General features: G+C 38.1%; 2 protein-coding genes and 1 non-coding gene across 7 annotated transcripts in view; 2 read left to right on the top strand and 1 right to left on the bottom strand.

The window, feature by feature from the left end:
* Positions 1 to 10,709, top strand: part of CPAP (centrosome assembly and centriole elongation protein) — a 32,338-nt gene extending 21,629 nt beyond the window's left edge. For 2 of the 3 annotated variants that reach the window (XM_034409824.3, XM_060686230.2), the window contains 9 exons: positions 1,570 to 1,735; positions 4,353 to 4,592; positions 6,706 to 6,805; positions 7,100 to 7,158; positions 7,725 to 7,829; positions 9,240 to 9,380; positions 9,463 to 9,547; positions 9,645 to 9,765; positions 10,379 to 10,709. In XM_034409824.3, the coding sequence (XP_034265715.2) occupies positions 1,570 to 1,735; positions 4,353 to 4,592; positions 6,706 to 6,805; positions 7,100 to 7,158; positions 7,725 to 7,829; positions 9,240 to 9,380; positions 9,463 to 9,547; positions 9,645 to 9,765; positions 10,379 to 10,571 (1,210 nt within the window). In that variant the 3' untranslated portion in view covers positions 10,572 to 10,709. The remainder of the gene's footprint in view (positions 1 to 1,569; positions 1,736 to 4,352; positions 4,593 to 6,705; positions 6,806 to 7,099; positions 7,159 to 7,724; positions 7,830 to 9,239; positions 9,381 to 9,462; positions 9,548 to 9,644; positions 9,766 to 10,378) is intronic. The other variant, XM_060686229.2, reaches the window with a different exon arrangement.
* A 1,516-nt stretch (positions 10,710 to 12,225) lies between these two features.
* Positions 12,226 to 21,380, bottom strand: part of RNF17 (ring finger protein 17) — a 54,319-nt gene continuing 45,164 nt past the window's right edge. For all 3 annotated transcript variants that reach the window (XM_034409804.3, XM_060686226.2, XM_060686228.2), the window contains 7 exons: positions 20,933 to 20,992; positions 20,304 to 20,420; positions 17,594 to 17,738; positions 15,671 to 15,806; positions 15,337 to 15,526; positions 14,681 to 14,779; positions 12,226 to 12,394 (listed from right to left, as the gene is read on the bottom strand). In XM_034409804.3, coding sequence (XP_034265695.2) covers positions 14,684 to 14,779; positions 15,337 to 15,526; positions 15,671 to 15,806; positions 17,594 to 17,738; positions 20,304 to 20,420; positions 20,933 to 20,992 — 744 coding nt within the window. In that variant the 3' untranslated portion in view covers positions 12,226 to 12,394; positions 14,681 to 14,683. The remainder of the gene's footprint in view (positions 12,395 to 14,680; positions 14,780 to 15,336; positions 15,527 to 15,670; positions 15,807 to 17,593; positions 17,739 to 20,303; positions 20,421 to 20,932; positions 20,993 to 21,380) is intronic.
* LOC117664484 (U6 spliceosomal RNA) lies at positions 17,834 to 17,940 on the top strand. The gene has a single exon (XR_004591076.1). It is a non-coding gene; the product is annotated as a U6 spliceosomal RNA (small nuclear RNA).

Below are 21,380 nucleotides of genomic sequence, written 5' to 3'. Positions count from 1 at the left end.
AATTTCTACCATTTAAGTAGCTAGGAGACCATCAATAACACGTATTTATAACGCTATTTGGAATACGTTTGTAAAGTGGGGTATAGAACATCATGTTGATCCTACATTGGCTAATGAAATTGAAGTATTGTTGTTTATTCAGGCTGGTTTAGAGAGAGGTCTTGCACCTTCTACGTTGAGAAGACAAATAGCAGCACTAGCTACTGTTTTAGAAGGACGCAATAAAAAAAAAATCTCTTAGTCAAGACAAGGGAATTAAAATCATTCCTAAGGGGTGCAATGAATTTAAGGACACCTAAGATTCACAGATATCCTTCATGGGATATCAATTTAGAATTACAGGCTCTTACAAAGTCTACATTTGAGCCAGTAGTTTCAATAAGTATAAGATGGCTAACAATAAATTAATTAATTAATAAATTATTAATGCAATAAATTAGCATTCTTAATAGCAATAATGTCGGCACGATTTATGCACATTTGACACAGATAGAGTAGTACTAAGATTAGATACAACATTCATACCGAACATAAATTCTTATTTTCATAGAGCTCAAGAAATAGTTCTACCAAATTTCTGCCCAGATCCAAAACATACATTGGAAAAAATGTGGCATACTCTAGATGTACGTAGGTCTTTAATAAGATATATAAAAAGAACTGCAACATTCCGTAAAACGGAAGCATTATTTGTATCCTTTTTACCTTCCTCGATGGGATAAAACAGTATCTTCCAATACAGTACGAAGATGGATTAAGGTATGTATATCAGCAGCATATGCTTCACAAGAGGTAAAGGTACCTAGTAGAGTGTTACCTCATTCAACACGTAGTGTAGCGACATCAGCTGCATGGGCCACCCAGGCATCAATAGAAGAAATATGTAAGGCAGCTACATGGTCTTCTATATATAAAAATAGACTCCTTTGCGTCTGCTGATGCAGCATTTGGGAGAAGAGTATTACAATCAATAAATTCCCCACGACAACAGGAAAAAGATTTAGAAACCCACCCTAATAGGCAAAGCTTGGGTATATCCCAAGAGTAAAGAATGTCGGAGCAACGATGCATGAAAATGGAACATTGTCTCACCTGAATGTTCATTTTATGATCGTTGCGACGACATTCTGACCCACCCTTAGGGTATTGGTATGGTGGTCGTGGGGGGTGTTTTTTCATTACTCCTTCTGCAGTTGATATTCCGCAAAAAGCATGTAAAGAAGTCAAGAAGTGACATCCTGAAAAGAACTGATCATGCGCAGAGGGAGGAGGCGGAACTAGGCTGCAGAGGGAGAAAAAGTTTGATGAGCACTCAGTGAAATCCAATCGAAGTGAAGATGTCCCAAGAGTAAAGAATGTCGTCGCAACGATCATAAAATGAACATTCAGGTGAGACAATGTTCCATTATTATAAATTAATGAAAAGGATTTTCTAAAGATCTTTGAAGAGTTCCACTTCAGTGCACATCCTTTTTTAAAAAAAATATGGACCAATGTTTCCAAGTTACATTGTGATATCTGATTTTTGTGTGATAAATATTTCGTAATTTTTGTTTTATAAATTTTCAGGAAAGAAAAATCTGACTTTGAACACCATAAAACACAAGAGCTTGCTCGAATAGAAGAATTTAAAAAAGAAGAAACAAGAAAATTGCAGAAAGAACGCAAAGTTTTTGAGAAGTATGCACAGGCAGCTAGAGCCATTCCAGATAAAAAAGAGCGTGATGAAATTCAGGTATGAATGCAACATAAATGATCAACCTAATTGAGGGAAGTGAATAATGGGTACTTCAGCCTAACAACAGAAATTAAAGCATCAGATAAAGTTTGGGGGGAAATTGACATTTTTTTCACAAGAGCAAATATGATCATAATACCAAAGATATTCATTTTTTTACACCATGGTGACCAGAACACTGCATCAAGAGTTGAAAAGATTTCCCTCATTTCTCTGTTCTCACCATTTTTCTGTGAAACAACTAGTTTGCTAATGAAAAGAATAGGCAATGTGGTTTGGGTTAGATTCAGTTATACTTCTATATATTCTATTCCAACTGTGAAGATTTTAGGAGAAAACATTTTATTTATTTCCTACCTTTATTTTTTTTTTTTATGAATAACTCAAGGCGACAAATACCTCTAACACACCTTTCTCCTTTTATTTTCCCTACAACAAAAACCCAGTGATGTGGGTTGGGCTGAAAGAGTGACTGGTCCAGAGTCATCTTGCTGGCTTTCGTGGCTAAGGCAGGACTTGAACTCACAATCTCCTGCTTTCTAGCCTGGTGCCTTAACCTCTAGACCAAACTGTCTAGTTCAATAAGCTTGGCTATGAAACCACGGCTATGTGATATTGAACTGTTACTTCTTAGCCTTTGGAAACAGAGTACATCCTACTTTAATCACAACTAAAATCCCTGCATCCAATAATTATCACAATCATGGATGGTTGTGGGACCTTCGTCACAGCCATGCTACTGTGCATTTCTCCAGTCCTTGAATCAACAGAGAAGCAGGTGGCATAACTTGTCCTGTTCTGATAGCTGGCCTTTAATCTGCCTCAGTAATGAGGGCTGCAAGTAGTTCTGACAATGTTACTACAGAAGAATTTAAGGACAGTAATTGGCCAATTCTCCCATCTTTATTTCTTCTCCTGGCCAGTGTCACTAACTGGCAGAAAAAAACCGCCAGCAGTTATATCAAACCATGGTGGGAGAGGCTTAGTTCATATGGATGTGTACCTAAAAGGATGGCATGTTTCAAGTTGCCTAGGGAAAGCGTTGCTGGTATAGGGGCATTAATAATAACCAGTCAGATTGGTTTACCAGTTTTCTGAAAAACAGGCAGTGTCAAAATATAGACAGCTTGCCTGGCCTATCCAGAGAGCTCTCATTTCATCCTGGGTCTGTTGCCAGCAGAGCTGCTTGGACATCAGTTTGTGTTCCTTTCACTTGGGCCAAAGGGGAAAATTGGCACTGACTTTCATCCAGCTCCCACTTCACAATGAGGGCCGGAAAGGAGCAGCAGCATTGGCAATGAGTTAGCCATACCTCATGGAGGTATTCCAGGGCACATGCGAAATGGTGTTTTGTCCCACCCTCAGTAATAAAACAGTACAGTTCAGCAAAAAGAATCATTTTATGTAGATCGAAAGTAACAATAAACATATTTTGGATGTTAAAATAATGGATTCCAGATATGTGTTACCATTTTTTGAAATGTTTTAGTCTAAAAATGAAAAGATGAAGAAGTGTGTTTCTGTAGACTCTAGATTTAACAAATTGAATTAATTTTTACATTATTACATAGGTCTTTTGTTTCAATTATGTTCAACTTATTTTAATCCCTGTATATATAGGTGATCAGTAAACACTACAAAGGATTTTTACAGGGATTAAAATATACAGTGTGTATATATGTATGTATGTATGTATGTATGTATGTATGTATGTATGTATGTATGTAGTTTGCTGTCTGTCAGCAAGAAACAAAAAGCCCAGAAACTTGTAGGAAGCTTGGCCAGACTGAACCCCTTGTTTGCAAAAGTAAGTAAAAACCCACTAGGCATTACTTAGGGGAGAATCAATAGCATATCTCTGGTAAATTTATTTTTAGCCCTTTTTTCAAAACAGTTGTATTGATCTTGAAAAAGATCCTTGAACCCATTTAATATCAGAAAACTGGCATGCCCATGAATATTAAGGAGGGCATATAAATAGTACTTTGTGAAGACATGATGCAGATAGATACCCTGCAGAAACCAGTGTCCAGTCTCTTCTGCAACACAGATTAAATGAGCATGGCAGGCAGTACTTGCTGATGGAGTAGAGGAGCTCTGCTCACAGCAGCTGGCTAACAGGAAGTTGGCAAATGCCACTCCCTGGTTGTCTTATCACTGAGACCGCAACTGAAGCATTATAAATTGTTTCTACACCAGCACTTGCCTTGGGAGATGGAAGACAGTGGTTTAGCATCAAACAGCAAAATAAAAATTACCACTTTTTAAAGATTGCTTCAGTTGTTGCTTATAGAAGTGATTGTATCTCTTGCACAATTACACTTTCCAGCTTATCCCCCAGTTGGAGTGCTCTTCTAGTCCAATAGGCCTTGCTGTGAGCGCCTCCTGATATATCCTTTTTGCAATTTTATCTCTTCATTCTCACAATCTGGAGGGGGGAAATCCAATTATGTGTTAAAAGTGAGGAACACAGGTTAATGAAAAGCGAGCACAAAACTATAAAAATGAGTGTTGGGGAAACGTACATTAATCGTATCTGAAGTAAATAAATGTAATTCTAATATCGTTTTGATTTTCTGCTGCGGAAAGATATTCATCTGTCTTTTTTCTTAAGTCTTTGAAGCAACACATAGCAACGTTGCAGGAAGATGTAAAAAAGAGAGAAACAAAATGGTCAGCAACTCACACTCGTCTGAGGGATCAGATTGAAGCCTTAACGAAGGAGAATACACAGCTGAGAGAAGAAATCAAAATTATGGAAAGATTCCGTTTGGAGGCCTGGAAGAGAAAAGAAGCCCCCACAAAGAAAAAGAAAAATAGTAATTCTGGTTACTCAGACAAGCATGAACCTACAGTGAGTTTCTTCTTTTTGGGAAAAAAAAATGTTTTCAGAAAACTAGAGATACAAAGATTTTGCACTGCTTCAAAAGCAGCTCCCATGGCATGCAACGTTTTCCAGACCTGAGAGAATTTATTTGGAGTTCCACTGCATGTATCAAATTATAGAAAATACAATATTCTACTTGGCACTATATTTTCCATTTTCTAAAAAAACATGGCTTCAGCGTATTCCCAACTCTGAGTTTGAAGAGATAGGTCCATTGATACACATACAGCTTTCCTTCATAGGAACAGGTGAAATTGAGAATAAACGCTTACCTAAATGGGTGACATGTATTTTACATTTCAACACATGGTTTTTCCAGACAGCTGTTTCTTTAAAAGCATCTGTGTTGCTCTTTGTTCTGAAAACTTTATTGCATTTGGGTATGTTTCACTATTCAAGCAACCCTCGGTAAAGTACAGTGGTACCTTGGTACTCAACTGCTTTGAAACTCAGCAATTTGGTACTCATTTTGATATGAAAATTTTGTCCCAGCATTGTTTGTTTGGTACTCAATGCACAAGCTAAAATTTGTAGGTATTGGTTGCCTTGTGATTCACAGCGTTATTCCTTATGGGAAAAATGTGTTTGGTACTCATTGTTTTTGGTACTCATCACACCTCCCAGAACCAATTAACAAAGAGTCTTGAGGTACTACTGTATTTTGATAGCGTTAGTGTCTTCCCCCCCTCCCCCCCATCTTCCCTGAGTCTTCACACTGCCCAGGTTCAGGTCGGTGTTCAGGGCTCAGGACCCCAGACAGCACCCCAGTATTCGGGGAACTGGTGAATTGTTTAATGCAGATTTGGGTTAATGTCAGGCAGGGGTGAAATCCAGCAGGTTCTGACAGGTTCTGGAGAACCGGTAGCAGAAATTTTGAGCAGTTCGGAGAACCGGCAGCGGAAATTTTGTGGCAAATACCACCTCAGGCTGGCCCCAGACTGGGGTGGGAATGGCGATTTTGCAGTATCCTTCCCCTGGAACGGGGTGGGAATGGAGATTTTGCAGTATTCTTCCCCTGGAGTGGGGTGGGAATGGAGATTTTGCAGTATCCTTCCCCTGCCACATCACACCTAAGCCACGCCCACAGAACCAGTAGTAAAAAAATTTAGATTTCACCACTGATGTCAGGGTTCCAAGTAACACCCCTAATGAAAGAAAACTCCAAAGCTTGAGTTTTCTCAAAGTTACGTTTTATTAGAGATGTCATATTGGCACATCTGGGAATACCCAAATCTGAAAGTTTCTAGGTTTTCCCCACCCAAGTAAAAGTTCAAGTCTGTGCCCAACACCCAAAAGTCCATCACATGACCCGATCAAAGCACTGTCCCAACTAGAGATGCCTCCCAGTTTCAGCCTTCCAGGTGCAGGGCAAAATAACCTTGACTCTGAGAAAGGACTGTTATGACTATATATCACCCATGCTCCATACAATCCCCTCTCCCAATTTCCCACAGTAGTAAATGTGGCAAGTTTGAAGGCCCAATGCAAAAGATGGCTTCCAGGCCTGACAGTTAGGATATCCGAGGGATTGCCTCAGTAATTTCTGTCTGTCCAGTAAGATAAGCAGAGTAGAGATGTTCTGGATCCCATGAATTGATTAAATAATGCCACCAAAGGGACTCCAGTAGTGTGTCATCTCTTGTACATTACCCATCCTCTGGAATAGCATTTTCCTAGAGATTTGCAGGCTCTCATCCTATAAAGGTACCACAAGTCTTTAAAAATATGGCTTTGTTTCCAGGATGTTTGTTCAGCCACTAGTGATCTGTATTGCGACGCATTGCCAGGTATTCGGAGATTTTTTTAAAATCCAATGTTTTTTGTTATAGTACAATATAAATTGCCTTTCAGTGTTCTGTGTAAACAGCTAGAAATTTTAGCAATTTTGGTGATCACCTTGATCTTGGAGAAGTATGCAGGAAGAGGAGAACTGAAGTATAAAAATTGCAGCTTTTTAAAATAATTTTAAAAATTTAAATTTAAAAAAAATGTAAATTGTTTCTTGAGAAATCTTAACTTTTGAAGTAGTAGACATTTGAAGAAGAAATTTTCCACCCCCCCCTTTTTTTTGTCTTTCTAGCATTTGCCACCAGCATTGCCAAAGTCTCACAGTGGGTCTTCAATGAATCAAGTAGAAAAGAGCAGTAAAATAAATGTCAAAAGTGATGTGCCATCAGAAGGTAAACTGTTTGATTAAAAATTGGATCTAGTAGCCAGAAGTGGCAGTTTATTATCCCTTGAGAATTTTGAATGTGTTAGGATGGATTTATGTTTGTCTGTATGAGTATATGAAGCTGCAAGGGGTTTTCTTTCCTAGGCTAAAACAATCTTTTTTTAAAAAATTTGATTTTAAATATGTTCAGCCACATCCATTATCAGTGTTTACTATTGTTCTGTGTAAGTGGATTAATATCATTGATAAGATTTTGCAAGGTTTATATTCTTATTTATTAATGAATCTGTATTTGAAATAGGAAGCTTGTCACCAAAATGTGAACCAGCAAAAGCATATGAAGCAGATTTGGACAAAAAGGTAATAACATCTGAAGATTCCTCCAAAACATTTATGGCAATAAGTTCATTTTTGTTGAAAGCGGGCATGCTAGTATCTGATACCTAAAATTGACCATAAAATGACTATTACAACTATGGCAGTTATAGTTTAATGGTTTAAACAAAATATATCTTTATGCCCATTATATGCATCTTTTAACCATGATGAAATTTGTAAAAAGTGTTAAGAGAAATATTGGTTGATACTTACATGATGTATAAAGATGTCTTAGAAAACCCTAGTTTTTTATTCTTAGAATATGAATAGGCAGAAATTATCTTCTGAGCATCTCAGATGCAAGAAATTCAATTAAATATTTTTTATTCTGACGTTTGATTTTCATGATATGGAACCCTGTTTTCTTTGGAAAATGAGGTCTCTTTGAAAACACATTTTTTTTGAACGTCAATTTCTATAGTTGCATGAAATGCAGTATTGCTTGTCAATCTAAAAACATTCTCAATATCATGAGGTATAATCTGTACAAAATCCATAGCAATTTAGTTTGCCTCTTTAGGAAGTTACTATTGCTTTTGCCATTTTAGAATTTTCCTACTGATGGAACTATCCAATCATTATCAGCAGTAACTTTGGATTCTTCAGAAAGCGAAGAAGAAGTTGAGAGAGAAGCCAGTCATCCTGATGGAAAAGTAAGTTCCTTTCTCATTCGTTATAACAGGATGCACCGCTAAGGAGCAATGAAGTACAGTGGGAACATTTCCTTGTTCCATATTTGGACCTATAAAGAATGCTAATCTTGTAGGTCCTTCAGATCTAGTCTAAAAGTATGCTACATTATCTTGAATTTTTGACATTCAAACTGAGAATGGACACAAAGCAGATTTTTATATTGGTTCAAAGTGTACTAGTTTATATGTTCTACTGAGTCTTGAAAATTTTCACAACATAGAATTTTCGTTTGAGCTATCTTGAACAGAATAAAGCAAATTGCCATTTTTCCAATCTTTGGAGCTATTCTCATACGTGTGATCTGCTCTCCACACAAGCCCTAAAACTAGATAAAGAGAACCAATTAAACTGAGTCAAAAACATACTTGTATACTTTATGATTGTAACCCCTCTTGATCCTGTGGAGTAGGCAGCATCCAAATACTTACAATAAACAAGTAAATGCTAAGATTTATAAGTATTTTCCATTTCAAGAGATGACGTATATGGGTGTAATTATGTGTTTCCTATTCCAAGAATGGTCACAATTGCCAAACCAGCTTTAGGCTATTCTTGCCATAGCCCTCATTTCTTATTTTAGCAGCTGTCATGAGTACAGAAGCACTCCCAAATTGCATATTTTAGGGAGGAGACCATCTCATCTAGGAGGAGTCTATACAAACAGGAACTTCATCTTGCTTCTTATACTTCATTACCTCCTTCACTCTTTCCTATTGCAGTTCTTCAGGATTTGGTTCAAAATTTGCACTACATCTCCAGTTTGGAGATATATAGCTGGTTATCATAAGCAAACTGATATCTCAACCCTAAATCTATGGACAAGATCTCTCAACAAATTCATGTCATTGAAGAAAAGAGAGCTTGGCGATCTTGACACCGATATATCCATAGTCCAACATTTCCTCCATTAATATCCACTGGAATTGCCCACTCAGGAAGAAGGAGAACCATTGTAAAACAGTATCCTTGATTTGTAGTCCTCATAGATGGTCCAAAAGTGCGCCAGAATTGCTTTGAGTACTGCCAAGAGATCTAGCAAGATAAAGGTGCAAACACCACACTCATCCAACTTTTACTGTAGATCATCCACAAGACCAACCAGTGCTTCTTTTTGACTCATGGCCTAGGATGAACCCAGACTGGAGCGGTCAGGATACTTTATGTTGCAAATCTTATCCGTAATTTTTTTTGAATTAGGGAAGAAACTGGATCCTAATCAGATTAATTTCTTCATGGGAGAGAGATGTTTCTTTTTCCAGTTCTTTGTTCAGTAGTTTGAATATTGTGTGACTTTATAAAAGTAAAGCTATATGGCGCTTCATTTAAACTTTTCCAGATTAGAATTATTAGTTTTACTTGCTTCCTTTTAGGTTGAAAAAGTGTTAAAAAATGGTTGCCATCTTATTATTTTCCCGAATGGCACAAGGAAAGAAGTAAGCTGCGATGGAAAGACTACAACTGTAACCTTTTTTAATGGGGATGTAAAACAAATCCTGGATGACCAGAGAGTTGTATGTATCTATCATATGGCAGTCTTACATAATCAGAACTATGCACTAGCATTAACATTAACTTTAAAACTTTTCTCAACAGATATACTATTATGCCGATGCAAAAACTACACATACCACCTATCCTACAGGTTTAGAGGTTCTCCATTTCTCAAATGGCCAGATAGGTAAGCTGAGGGAGTGCTTGCACGCAGTTATCACAGATGCCATTTCTTTTGTACATACAATGTAAGACAAATCTGATGTATGAATATATTATTGCAGAAAAGCATTTTCCAGATGGAAAAAAAGAAATTATATTCCCTGATCAAACCATTAAGAATGTATTCACAGATGGGCGAGAAGTAAACATTTTTCCTGATGGCACTATTATCCACATGCAACAGTAAGGCTTTTACCCTGATAAAATATAATTTTAGAGAAAGTTTGATCTAAATTCAATTACAAGCATATGGGGTGGGTGGGTGTATCACTAAGTCTGGTTTTGGGAGCAACCCAAGGTAAGTGCTGGATGGGAAGAAAAATCAATCAAATTCTACTGGTAGTCTTTTAGATGACCATTTATTTTGAGTCCATATTGAAGAGTAAAAAGGGTGAGGAAGAGTTATGGGACAGAATTACTACTTATTCTAAATTTATCCTCCCAAATATTTTTGACAACTCCAGTATTATTAACTACTTTCTTGGACTGATGGCAGTTGAGATGTAAACAGTTGAAAAAATTAGGCTGATTTCTAGTCATTACAACTGAGCATAATAGACATAATGTGGCAAAATGAGAAAAGGGAAAAGCAAAATATATAGCAGGAAGATTATCAATACCAGAGACATAAAATAGTATTTGAGGTATGGACATTTTAAGAAAAATTACCTTGCATAGCAATTGAACTCAAACAGTAACTGGGCTAAAATCATATTCTTTTTCCCAGTTCCTAATTTTTCTTTTCCGCAGAATTTAATAAGACCAAGTATTGGTATTTTTTTGTATTTTAATTCAGAGATGGAAGTAAGATTATAGAGTTCAGCAATGGTCAGCAAGAAGTGCATACTGCTGATTTCAAAAGACGTGAGTATCCTGATGGCACAATCAAAACTGTTTATGCTGATGGACATCAAGAGACTCAATATGCCTCTGGTAGACTAAGAGTTAAAAATAAGAATGGTGATGTTGTCATGGACACTCATCCCTGAATGTTTATGTTTTGCTGTATCTTAATATTTATCAACATTTCTTTGTTTCATTTTCTAGATGTTGTCTTGTTTGCATAAAAATCTAAAAGCTGTTTGTACACATGCAATAAATGTCTTAATAAATTATTTTTAAAACTCGTATGTCTAATGCTTATATATTAGCAGTGCTGTGCACTACATTGGGAACAAAACCCACTTCTCTTTTTTAGAGACTAAAGAACAATTTTTTTCTAAATTATTTCATTTGACTATTAAATTTCACTTTTATTTTCAAACCATTTCTCTTGTAATAGCTACTCACCCAGTTGTGTAACCTATGAATCTGATAAGCATTCATTCCACTTTAAAATTTTGGAGTACAGGTCTTGAACCAAATTTGTGGCATTCCATTTGATATTTCACACTAATTTGTTAAGGAAGCTTTATGATCTTTCTTTGAGATTAGTTTCAAGCCAATTTCCTAATAGACCTGCCATCTAGCCAATAACTAATTAACCTCCTAATCAGAACATAATGGACAACACTGTCAAATGTTTTGGTAAAATTAACATCTCCACATTTCTGATAGGAAAGTTACTCAAAATAAGCACAATGTGCACATTTTCAGCTTGTATTAATCAGCAAAATATTGGTGTGAATCACTGGAAGAAAAAAATCTGCAACCAAGTGTAAAGAACTCTAAATTCCAAGCCATGTTATTAGATCACATCATCCCAATACAGTTTTTAAAAGAAAGAAGCAAATATTCTAATTGGAATGAAAAGATTTAAGAAAAAAATATAAGTTTCATCAATCTTAAACTTAAAAAAACAGAACAACCTGGAATAGTTGAAAAATTTTTAACTATTGGCCAAAATTTTGGAAGCTTACTATAGGGACAGGGGTGTCAAATTATTTGCTGATGATATATTGCCAACTGTATTTGGTAGTCTAGTCTAACAGCTTCTAAGGGATGATATAGTGGAGCTGATCTGCATTAAGGACATAATTGGAAACTACTGGAACAGTAACAAAAGACTGCATAAAAATATAGATCAAACTTGCTAATAGTAATAATTAAAAAAAAAATCTTGTAACAGTGATAGTAGAGAAATGATTTATGGAAGATGGTTTTACTGACATCTACAAAACCATTGTCATGGCTGCATCTCACCTATCCAAGCTTCATGAGCTGACAGCCTGCCATTAGCGATGGAGATCAAGTAATGATATGCAGAGCTGGGAACCAAGCACCCGTTTCCTGGACAATATACAAGCACCTGACTGAACATTTGCAGATAACCAGGAGATTTTTTTGGGGGGTGGGGGGGAGAGACTTTCCTTTGTGTTGTTTACGTGGGAAAACCTCAGATTCAGTTTATGCTACTTTAACCATTTAAGCTTCAGTAAAGTATACACTTGGCAAAACAAATGACGAGGAGTCTTTCTTTGCTAGATGGCTAAGAGGGATGGTTGACAATCATTCTGTGGTTGGACATTGGTAGTCTTCAAACTTGGCAACTTTAAGATCTGTAGACTTTAATTCCCAGAATTCTTACCCAGCATTTGAAGCAACAGTTTTTTGCTTTTGGGTCAGGAAGTTCCACGCTCAAAGCAGTTGAAATATTTTTCCTATCCCTACTTATTAAATAAAACATAAACTAATGTAAAGACATTTTGATGCAAATCCAACTATTTATTTAAACAAGTATTAGTACTTGAACAATGTAACAAAAAACTCACACTTCTGTGTAGAATTCCCAGAATTTACAAAAAACTATAACTCTTAAAACAATTTTAATACAAAATCAGTTCAATTTTTTTTAAATCAAGGTAGTCCACATCTGAAACAAACAAACAAAAAACCAGTATTATTTCCATGTATCAATACCTGGGAATGTAAAAATAGATACCTACAAACTTTCAAGCAATCAACTTCTACACAGTATTGCTACTGAGTCCTTATCTTACTGCATTAATGATTGTAAAAAAAGAACCATCTGAATAATGTAGTTATTCACACACACCTATAAAAGCATTGGTTCTTTTACTGAACTTTCCTGTTTTTTAATTCAGTTTTCTTTTCCGGTGCCTTTATTTTCCACCTTGGGGGCTTCAATTCAATTCAACCACATGTTTATTGGACCCGTGTCCCTCCTGGTTGGTACTGGCCTCCCGGGAGGTGACGCGAGGCTGGCTCCAGGAGATTATAAATGCTTCTTTGAATGAGGGTGTCTTTCCCACCGTCTTGAAAGAGGCGGTGGTGAGGCCCCTCCTCAAGAAGCCCTCCCTGGACCCAGCTGTGTTAGCAAATTATCGTCCTGTCTCCAACCTTCGCTTTGTTGCAAAGGTTGTTGAGAGTGTGGTTGCACGACAACTGCCTCAGTACCTGGATGAATCGAATTATCTAGATCCGTTCCAGTCGGGCTTCAGGCCCGGGTACAGCACAGAGACAGCATTGGTCGCATTGGTTGATGATCTCTGGAGGGCTCGGGACAGGGGTTGCTCCTCTGTCCTGGTCCTACTAGACCTCTCAGCAGCTTTTGATACCATCGATCATGATATCATGCTGCACCGGTTGGAAGGGTTGGGGGTGGGGGGCACTGTTCTACAGTGGTTCTCCTCCTTTCTCTCTGACCGGTCGCAGTCTGGGTTGACGGGGGCAGAGGTCGACCCCGAGGCCCCTTATATGTGGGGTGCCACAAGGATCGGTCCTCTTGCCCCTTCTATTCAACATTTATGTGAAGCCGCTGGGTGAGATCATCCGTGGTTTTGGGGTGAAGTACCATCAGTACGCTGATGACACCCAGCTGTACATCTCCACCCCAGACCACCCCAATGATGCCCTCGAGGTGATGTCCCGGTGCCTGGAGGCCGTACGGATCTGGATGGGGAGGAACAAACTCAGACTCAACCCATCCAAGACCGAGTGGCTGTGGTTTCCGTCGTCCCGATATAGTCAGTTGGCGCCATCTCTGACTATTGGGGGCGAGTCGTTGGCCCCCACAGATGGGGTTCGCAACTTGGGCATCCTCCTGGACTCGCGGCTGTCTTTAGAAGAGCATATGACGGCTGTGACCAGGAGGACTTTTTATCAGGTTCGCCTGATTCGCCAGTTGCGTCCCTTTCTGGATCGGGACTCGTTACGCACGGTCACTCACGCCCTCGTCACCTCACGCCTGGATTACTGTAATGCTCTCTACATGGGGCTCCCCTTGAGAAGCACCCAGAGGCTCCAACTGGTCCAGAATGCGGCCGCGCGGGTGGTGATAGGAGCAATGTGGCGCTCTCATGTAACCCCCCTCCTGCGCGAGCTGCACTGGCTCCCGGTGGTCTTCCGGGTGCGCTTCAAGGTTTTGGTTACTATCTTTAGAGCGCTCCATGGCTCAGGACCAGGGTACTTACGAGACCGCCTCCTGCCACCAATAACCTCTCACCGACCAGTTCGCTCCCATAGAGAGGGTCTCCTCAGGGTGCCGTCGGCCAAACAATGTCAACTGACGGCCCCCAGGGGGAGAGCCTTTTCTGTGGAGGCACCTACCATCTGGAACGGGCTTCCCCCGGAGTTACGAAACATCCAAGACTTACGCATTTTCCGCCGTGCCCTGAAAACGTTTCTATTCCAACAAGCTGGTCTGGCCTAACTCTCCCTTTTTAAATAGGCTTTTAAATCGGGTTTTAGACCTCTTTTAGATAAATTTGGATGTTTAATCTTTGAGCCAAATTACTTAATCTGTTTTTAATAGTTTTTAACTTCTATATGTATTTGTATTTATTATGGCTGTTCACCGCCCTGAGTCCTTCGGGAGTAGGGCGGTATACAAATATGAAAAATAAATAAATAAATAAATAAATTCGGCTAAAGGTCTTAGCACCTTCAGTTTAAATTCATCTCTGTATGGCTGATTTAAAAAAAATAAAAGTTGCAATTTTTTTATTTATTCCTAGAAATATTAAGACTTACAGTTTAAAAACATTTTCTACAAGAATTCCAGTTTTTAAAAAATCACTAATCAAAATTAGTGGGACCATTGATAAAGTTTACAAGTTCTAATTTTTTGCAAATTTTCAGCAAGATCAATAAGTTTTTCTTAATGCTGGTAAAGACATAATAACTACTGCTTGCTTACCTATCATTGTGTCAGTTCTGCAAATCCCATTTCCACAAGCTTCATATGAAATAGACGTCCTTCTTCATACAAAAATACAATATGCTCTGGGGAATGTGTCTTGGAAGCCAGGTTTTTCAAAAAAGACAACAAATGGTTTCAGAAGCAATATCAATATTTCCAATAGAAGTACAATATAGGCAAGAAATCCCATTTTTTCCCCATCATCTAAATCTTTTCAGCAGCTACACGCTTTTGCACATATCTTCTTGAAGAATTTGGGGAGAATTGTTTTTTTCCCTAATGGCAGAGCAATAAACTATCTAGGTACCAAGTCTGGAAGATTGTAATGGCAGTTCAAGCCCTTTTGTGCTTCACCACAATGCAGACATAGGAAACAGCAAACAATTAGAAAATAATGGATTCTGACCATACTACCATACTATAAATTCAAAAGACTTATGCCACCTTTCACAAAGATGAAAAAGAAACATTTGCAGCTTTGAGTACAAATCCTACTTATCAAGGAGTTTGACTGTGCTCCTGGCTTTTAATTTCTTCCTTGGTTTTATTTCTTCCAAGCAGCTTCAATGGAGAGATTTACATATAGAAGGAATATACAGTTCCCAAATGAAAGTGAGATAAATTGAGAAGGATAAAAAAAAAAAAAGGCTTACCACTGAAGAGGCACTGAGATTTTTGCTTTCAAAGCAGTTCATTGCAGCCCACAATGCATCCAGGCTCCATTCTGGACAATAAGGAATTCTCTCTGTTGTGGAATCATGTAAAGCAGGTTTAAATCCGGCCAGTAACACTCTGAATGCTTGAGTGGGATATTGCATGAACTTACACGGAATCTGACGCAACCTGGAACACAGTTTGCAAGTCAAACTATACAAGCTGATAATTTATGATCATCTTAGTTAAATCTAAAACAGTATTGTAGCACAGTATTTCTAGTTATTGAATTATCAATCTTGATAAAGTGATTTGAAAAAAGAACATCTTTACCTGCTTATAGGCAATGTTTTAGTCGACCCATAGTCAACAAATTCCACAAGAACTGAAACAGGATTGAACTCAAGAATAGAAATGAGTTTTGCTCGATACAACAGACCGTCACTATATTCTGCGAGGCAGGGCATGTCTACAAAGAAAGCATGCCATTCAGTTAGCTGGAATGTCTTTGTACTGGTTCTCCTGATGAGAGCAGGAGAAAGATGAAATGACAGGTAACTCGATAGCACAAAATTACAGGTAGTCCTCGTGTTACAACCATAATGGAGCCCAAAATGTGTGTTGCTAATTGTTAAGTATGTTTGTTCCATTTTACGATTTTTCTTGCCACAGTTGTTAAGTGAATCGTTGCATTTGTAAAGTTAGTATCATGGTTGTTAAATGAATCTGGATTCCCCATTCTGACTTTGCTTGTCAGAAGGTCGCAAAACCTGATTCACAGGACTCTGGGACTACTGTGACCATCGTAAATATTGTAAGCCGCCCTGAGAAGTCGCCCTCCGGAGAAGGGCGGCATATAAATCAAATTTTAAAAAAATAATGAATCACTTGCCAAGCATCTGAATTTTGATCATGTAACCATGAGGATGCTGAATGGTCATAAGTGTGAAAAAAACAGTCATAAGTCACTTTTTTTCAGTGCTGTTGCAACTTGGAACAGCCAGTAAAGAACTGTTGTTAAGTCGAGGACTACCTGTATTCAACTGAGGTCCAGGTTTGTTGATTCAGCAATTGATCAATTATTACTATTTTAAAGCAAAATGAATGTAAGGAAAACAAATATGAAGCCTTCCTGGACTCAGCTTCTCCAGCAAATGTTTACTACGCATACTCTCCGAGCAAAAAATTGATGCAGAGAACTGGGAGAGAAGACAGAAGGGTGAATGAATGCTTACTGGAGCTTGCTGGGCTTTAGCACTGAGCTGTTGAAGAGTCAAGAGATACTGAAATGCCCAGGGCCGCATCATTGGTCCAAAAAGGAGACAATAAAGGCAGTGAGGTGCTGCTTTGCTACGGTGGCTAGGTACAAAAGGCAAAAGGTCGGGAGAGAAGGCAGCTGGGAGAACTAATGCTTGCAGGTGCTTCCTGGAGTGGCTAAATCTTCTCAGGGCATGGAATGCAACTCCAGAGCCATGCAGTTCTGGAAGTGTTTGCCATCCCACAAGGCAGGGTGCAAGGTGGCCAACAGTGGACAAGAGATAGGCAGAAAGGGGGAATTGGCGTGCCCTTGTAGTGTAAGTGTGAGCAAGCTGCCAAGTCCTTGAATTTTAATCACATGACTGCAGGGGCACAGCAATGGCCATAACTTTGAGCACAGGCCATAAATCCATATTTTCAGCACCACTGTAACTTCAAATGGTCACTGAATGAATGGTTGTAAATCAAGATCTACTCGTAGTCCAAACAAGAAATGACTAAAGCACAAGTGACAAGTGAGAAAAGTCCAGGAATGGGTACAAGTGACACACACAAACAACCTTTCCAAAGGCCCTCTTAGCTATGGATGCAACTTACTCTTAGTGATAATATCAGTCAATTTGGCTGGTAACCAGACAATTTCATGAAGAATCGTGGTATCAACGGCTATTTGCATTAGATGGCTCCTGAATCCCAGGCACCAAGCCTTAAGTACTGATTTGCTGGGAAGTGACAGTAGAGGAGGTTGTGAGTTTCCCTAATGTGAGTTTCTCCATTTGGCATGCCTCCATGTGGACAAGGTGGGTTTATGGCCCAATTCAGCAAGGTTCTCCTTCTATTTTTAAATGTGGAAGAGGTTCCTTGGAAAGAAGCTCATGCAAACTAGGACACATGATTCTCAGGCTTCTAAGCAAACAGGAGTTAGCCACCTTGAATACAACTGAAAATATTCAAAGCAGGCTATTACATATTAATTTTCTTAGGTTCTAAATACTACACCTTTTCGAACATCAGTTAGATGTGGAAGACTCTCTATGTTCTGATTATACTGAGCCAAGGCTTTGTCTAGAGTGTCAGAATCCAAGCTGTCCTCCATATCTCTCTGTTGGCTGGTACTGTTTGAGTGAACAATGGAAAGATACACCTGGGGTAGAGGAAAGCATCTTTATCAAAAGACTGTAAGATTAGAAATATGTTTGTTCATGTAAAAGCAAAGGGCGTTAGATATAATAATATATTGTGCTCGCTTCGGCAGCACATATACTAAAATTGGAACGATACAGAGAAGATTAGTATGGCCCCTGCGCAAGGATGACACGCAAATTCGTGAATTGTTCCATATTTTTAAGTCATTCACTTCTCAAGTAAAAAAAAAAACCAACTATTAAAATGAAAAAAAAAAGATATAATAATATATTGAGAGGTAACCTTCCTGAGTTTAACCAAAGAAAGGGGAGCAGTCTGACAAATAAGCCAAAAAGTAAATACTAAAATCTAGTACAATGTCAACACAGTTTATATTTTTTTAAAAACAAAATCATATGCTGGTGAAAAAGGAATTTCTGACGGGAATGGCCTTTCTTCTCTGGAAGGTTCTATTTTGAAAACCAAATCAATCACACCCATGATTTGGGTTATGTATTTATGAATTAAATTCCTAGCAATCAACTTCATTAAGAGCAAAATGCTCATTTTTCCTTATCAAGTTATTTAGCAGGGAAGAAATCAGGTTACTACAATTTCCATTACTGCATTACTTTTAGTTTAGAAATCAGTTTATTTTTTCACTTGTTGACAGTGGCGATATGTTGTTTCTTTCTAATACCGCTTCTCTGGCTGCTCATTTTCCAGACCATTGAGGAATGTACAGGTGTCTGTTAACATTTTCTTATCTGCATCCTAAATTTTTATAAGGCTGTGAACCTATTATGCTGCACTCCAACTGCTACTGAATTAGCAGAAAGTTAATAACACATCACTGGCTGCTATATGTAAATATGCATATAGTTATTTACATCTGCCACTCTTAGTTGGGTGAAACACTGACTTTTTAAAAATAGGGAGAGAGGGGAGAAGAGAAGAGAGAAATGTTAGACTAGTGAATTTGAGCAAGAGAAATTTAATCTCTTGGGAGATTCTCTACAAAGAATAAGCTTCTCTCTCTCACTCACATTTCATTTCTCCTTGTGATGTGCAACTATTAGGACCTGATGTGGAAAAGAGGGGACATGGTTGCAGGTGTATTGCTGCTCTACATGCTTGAACTAAAATATGTTTGAGCTAACAAGGTGGTGACAACTTACATTTTTTAAGGTTCTCTGGTAGGTGCATTGAGCACACCTAGGTCCCCTTAGGAGCACCTTTTTCACTTCTAGAGCTGAGCAGTTTTACATTCCTTATTTGTGCTCTAGCATTCTTCCTCTAGATCAGGGCTGTCAAACTCCTGGCCTGCGGGCCGGATGTGTCACATGCTAGCCACACCCATGCCCGGTTTAGCAAAGGAGAAAAAAGTCCCGATATGTCATCTGATGCCGTGGTGACGACTTGAGTTTGACATCCCTGCTCTAGAGTAAAGTTTTCTGGAGTGGAGGAAGAAGCAGTTAGAATATTCAGGTGAAATATTAAGTCCTGTGACTTCTTTAATCCTAGATGATTTTGAAAGGTCCCAAATGGAACTCAATAAGCAAGATCTATAGACTGCGAGTATCTAGTATAAATTAGAAGCAATGTACCAAAAGAGTAGGGAAGATACTGCTTGTTATTCCACCAGATACATCATTTGTGTGGAATTGCCATAGAAACTCAGAGGAAAAAAAAATCTTCTGCCTTCCTTTCTGCTGTTGGTGAAATTTAGAGCTGTAGTTATTGTATTGTGTACTGTTTTATATAAAAGCAATAGCAATAGCACTTAGACTTATATACCGTTTCACAGTGCTTTACAACCCTAAGGGGTTTTACAGAGTCACATATTGCTCCCAACAATCTGGGTCCTCATTTTACTGACTTCCAAAGGATGGAAGATTGAGTCAACCTTGAGTCGATGAAACTCAAACTGCCGGCAGCTGGCAGTCAGCAGAAGTTGCCTGCAGTACTGCATTCTAACCACTGCGCCACCACGGCTCTTAAAAGATCCCATATATTGAATTTTAATTTTTATGTTAATAGTTTTTATGATAATGTTTGTTATTGGTCATTTCCCAATAATAATTTTCAAATGTCATCATTAAATGGATTAAGTAGATGAGGAAAAACTCTCTGAATCATTTTCCCTTGAAGAGATGACTGCATTTCAGAGATATTTCCTTACCTAAACAGAGAAACAATGACCATGGGCAGGCAAAAAGCAGTGGGAGTACAAGCAACTTCTGATTTCCTGGCAGCTTCCCCACTGAGCAGCCATAACTTCCCCAAATTTCATTCCCTTGGGAGGCCAATGGGTACTGGATTTTGGACATATTTTGTAAGTAACTTGAGGTAAATTGGTTCAAAAATTGTTGCCTTATGATGCATAACAGTTTTACTATTATATAGATCGATACACAAAATTCTCAATTTAAAATACAAAATTATTTCTTCACATGAGGTAAGTTGTTCTATGAAGTTCAATTAAAAGCACTAATACAAACAAAATACTTAATTTTTGTGAACGGAGGTGAACAAAACAGACTTGTTAATGATGGTGTTTGTTCAACATTTTTAATTAAGATACCTCATTCGGTGACACAATGTGCGTTACTTTCACTGGAAAGTGTTCTCCAAGGATAGGCAATGATGGAGAAATATACGGTGGCAAAAGAGGAGTCTTTAGTTCACTCTTCAATAATCCCTAAAATAAGCAAATTATTAGAACACAATTTGCAAAACAACCCTAGAGAACACTAAGGAGTGCTTCTGAAGGCACTGGGAACAACTTGTCCTGGAAACTATTTTGTACAGATTCCCTACTCACATTCACATATTATTTAGGGAGCAGCAAATTTCTCTGCCGTTTTAAATATTGAGAAATACAGGGTTTTGGAATATAGTTAATTGGAGGACTATTGCCACTTGAACATATGAACATTCCTGGACCACTACAGAGGAAGAAATCCAAGACAAGTTCCAAGGCGATTCCATTTTACAAAGCATAAAGCTATGATCCATCTTGAGCTTTGAAACAAAATTGTAATAGATAATATGTTATTGGTGCTAGGCAGTGTAACAGTAGGAAGCTAATACCATTTATTTAAGGTATTAAATACTCTTAATGTCAGGGTTCCAAGTAACACCCCCAATCAATGAAGACTCCAATGAACCAATGAAGGCTAACACTTACATTGATTTAGTGTTAAACCTTACCTCATAACTGATTTCACAATTTTCCTCCAAGGTTTCATTACTGCATTCCGACCTTGAATCCTAGAACATATACACTCAAATTTTAATACAGTATTAATTTCGCAGACTCACATTTAGAAAGCTCTTTAATATACACAAAGCAGCAGAAATGTTTTTCAGCTGGAAATTAATTATAAGATTACCTATACTACAAAATAGCCAGAAACTTTGTGGCCCTATATGGGGATGGTAAAATACTTCGTAAGATTTGAACAACATTGTGAAGATTCTATAAAATTGGAGGCATCAGGTAACAAAAAGAGAATCAGATTGTACCATGGCTTTGTCTTATGCCAGAATCTGCCCAGTCACCACCATGTCTTGCAGTCATAAAATGAAAGGATCGGCTTCAGCAACAGCAGCTGGAGTGACATACTGGCTAGGAGTTCAAAAAGTTTAAAGGTGACTT

The sequence above is a fragment of the Pantherophis guttatus genome, chromosome 5 (genome assembly GCF_059756535.1).
Source record: "Pantherophis guttatus breed Tessera chromosome 5, ASM5975653v1, whole genome shotgun sequence".
In the NCBI taxonomy this organism is placed as follows: Eukaryota; Metazoa; Chordata; class Lepidosauria; order Squamata; family Colubridae; genus Pantherophis; species Pantherophis guttatus.
Note: the sequence above shows the minus strand (reverse complement) of the source record. Positions and strands in the feature narration are given on the sequence as shown.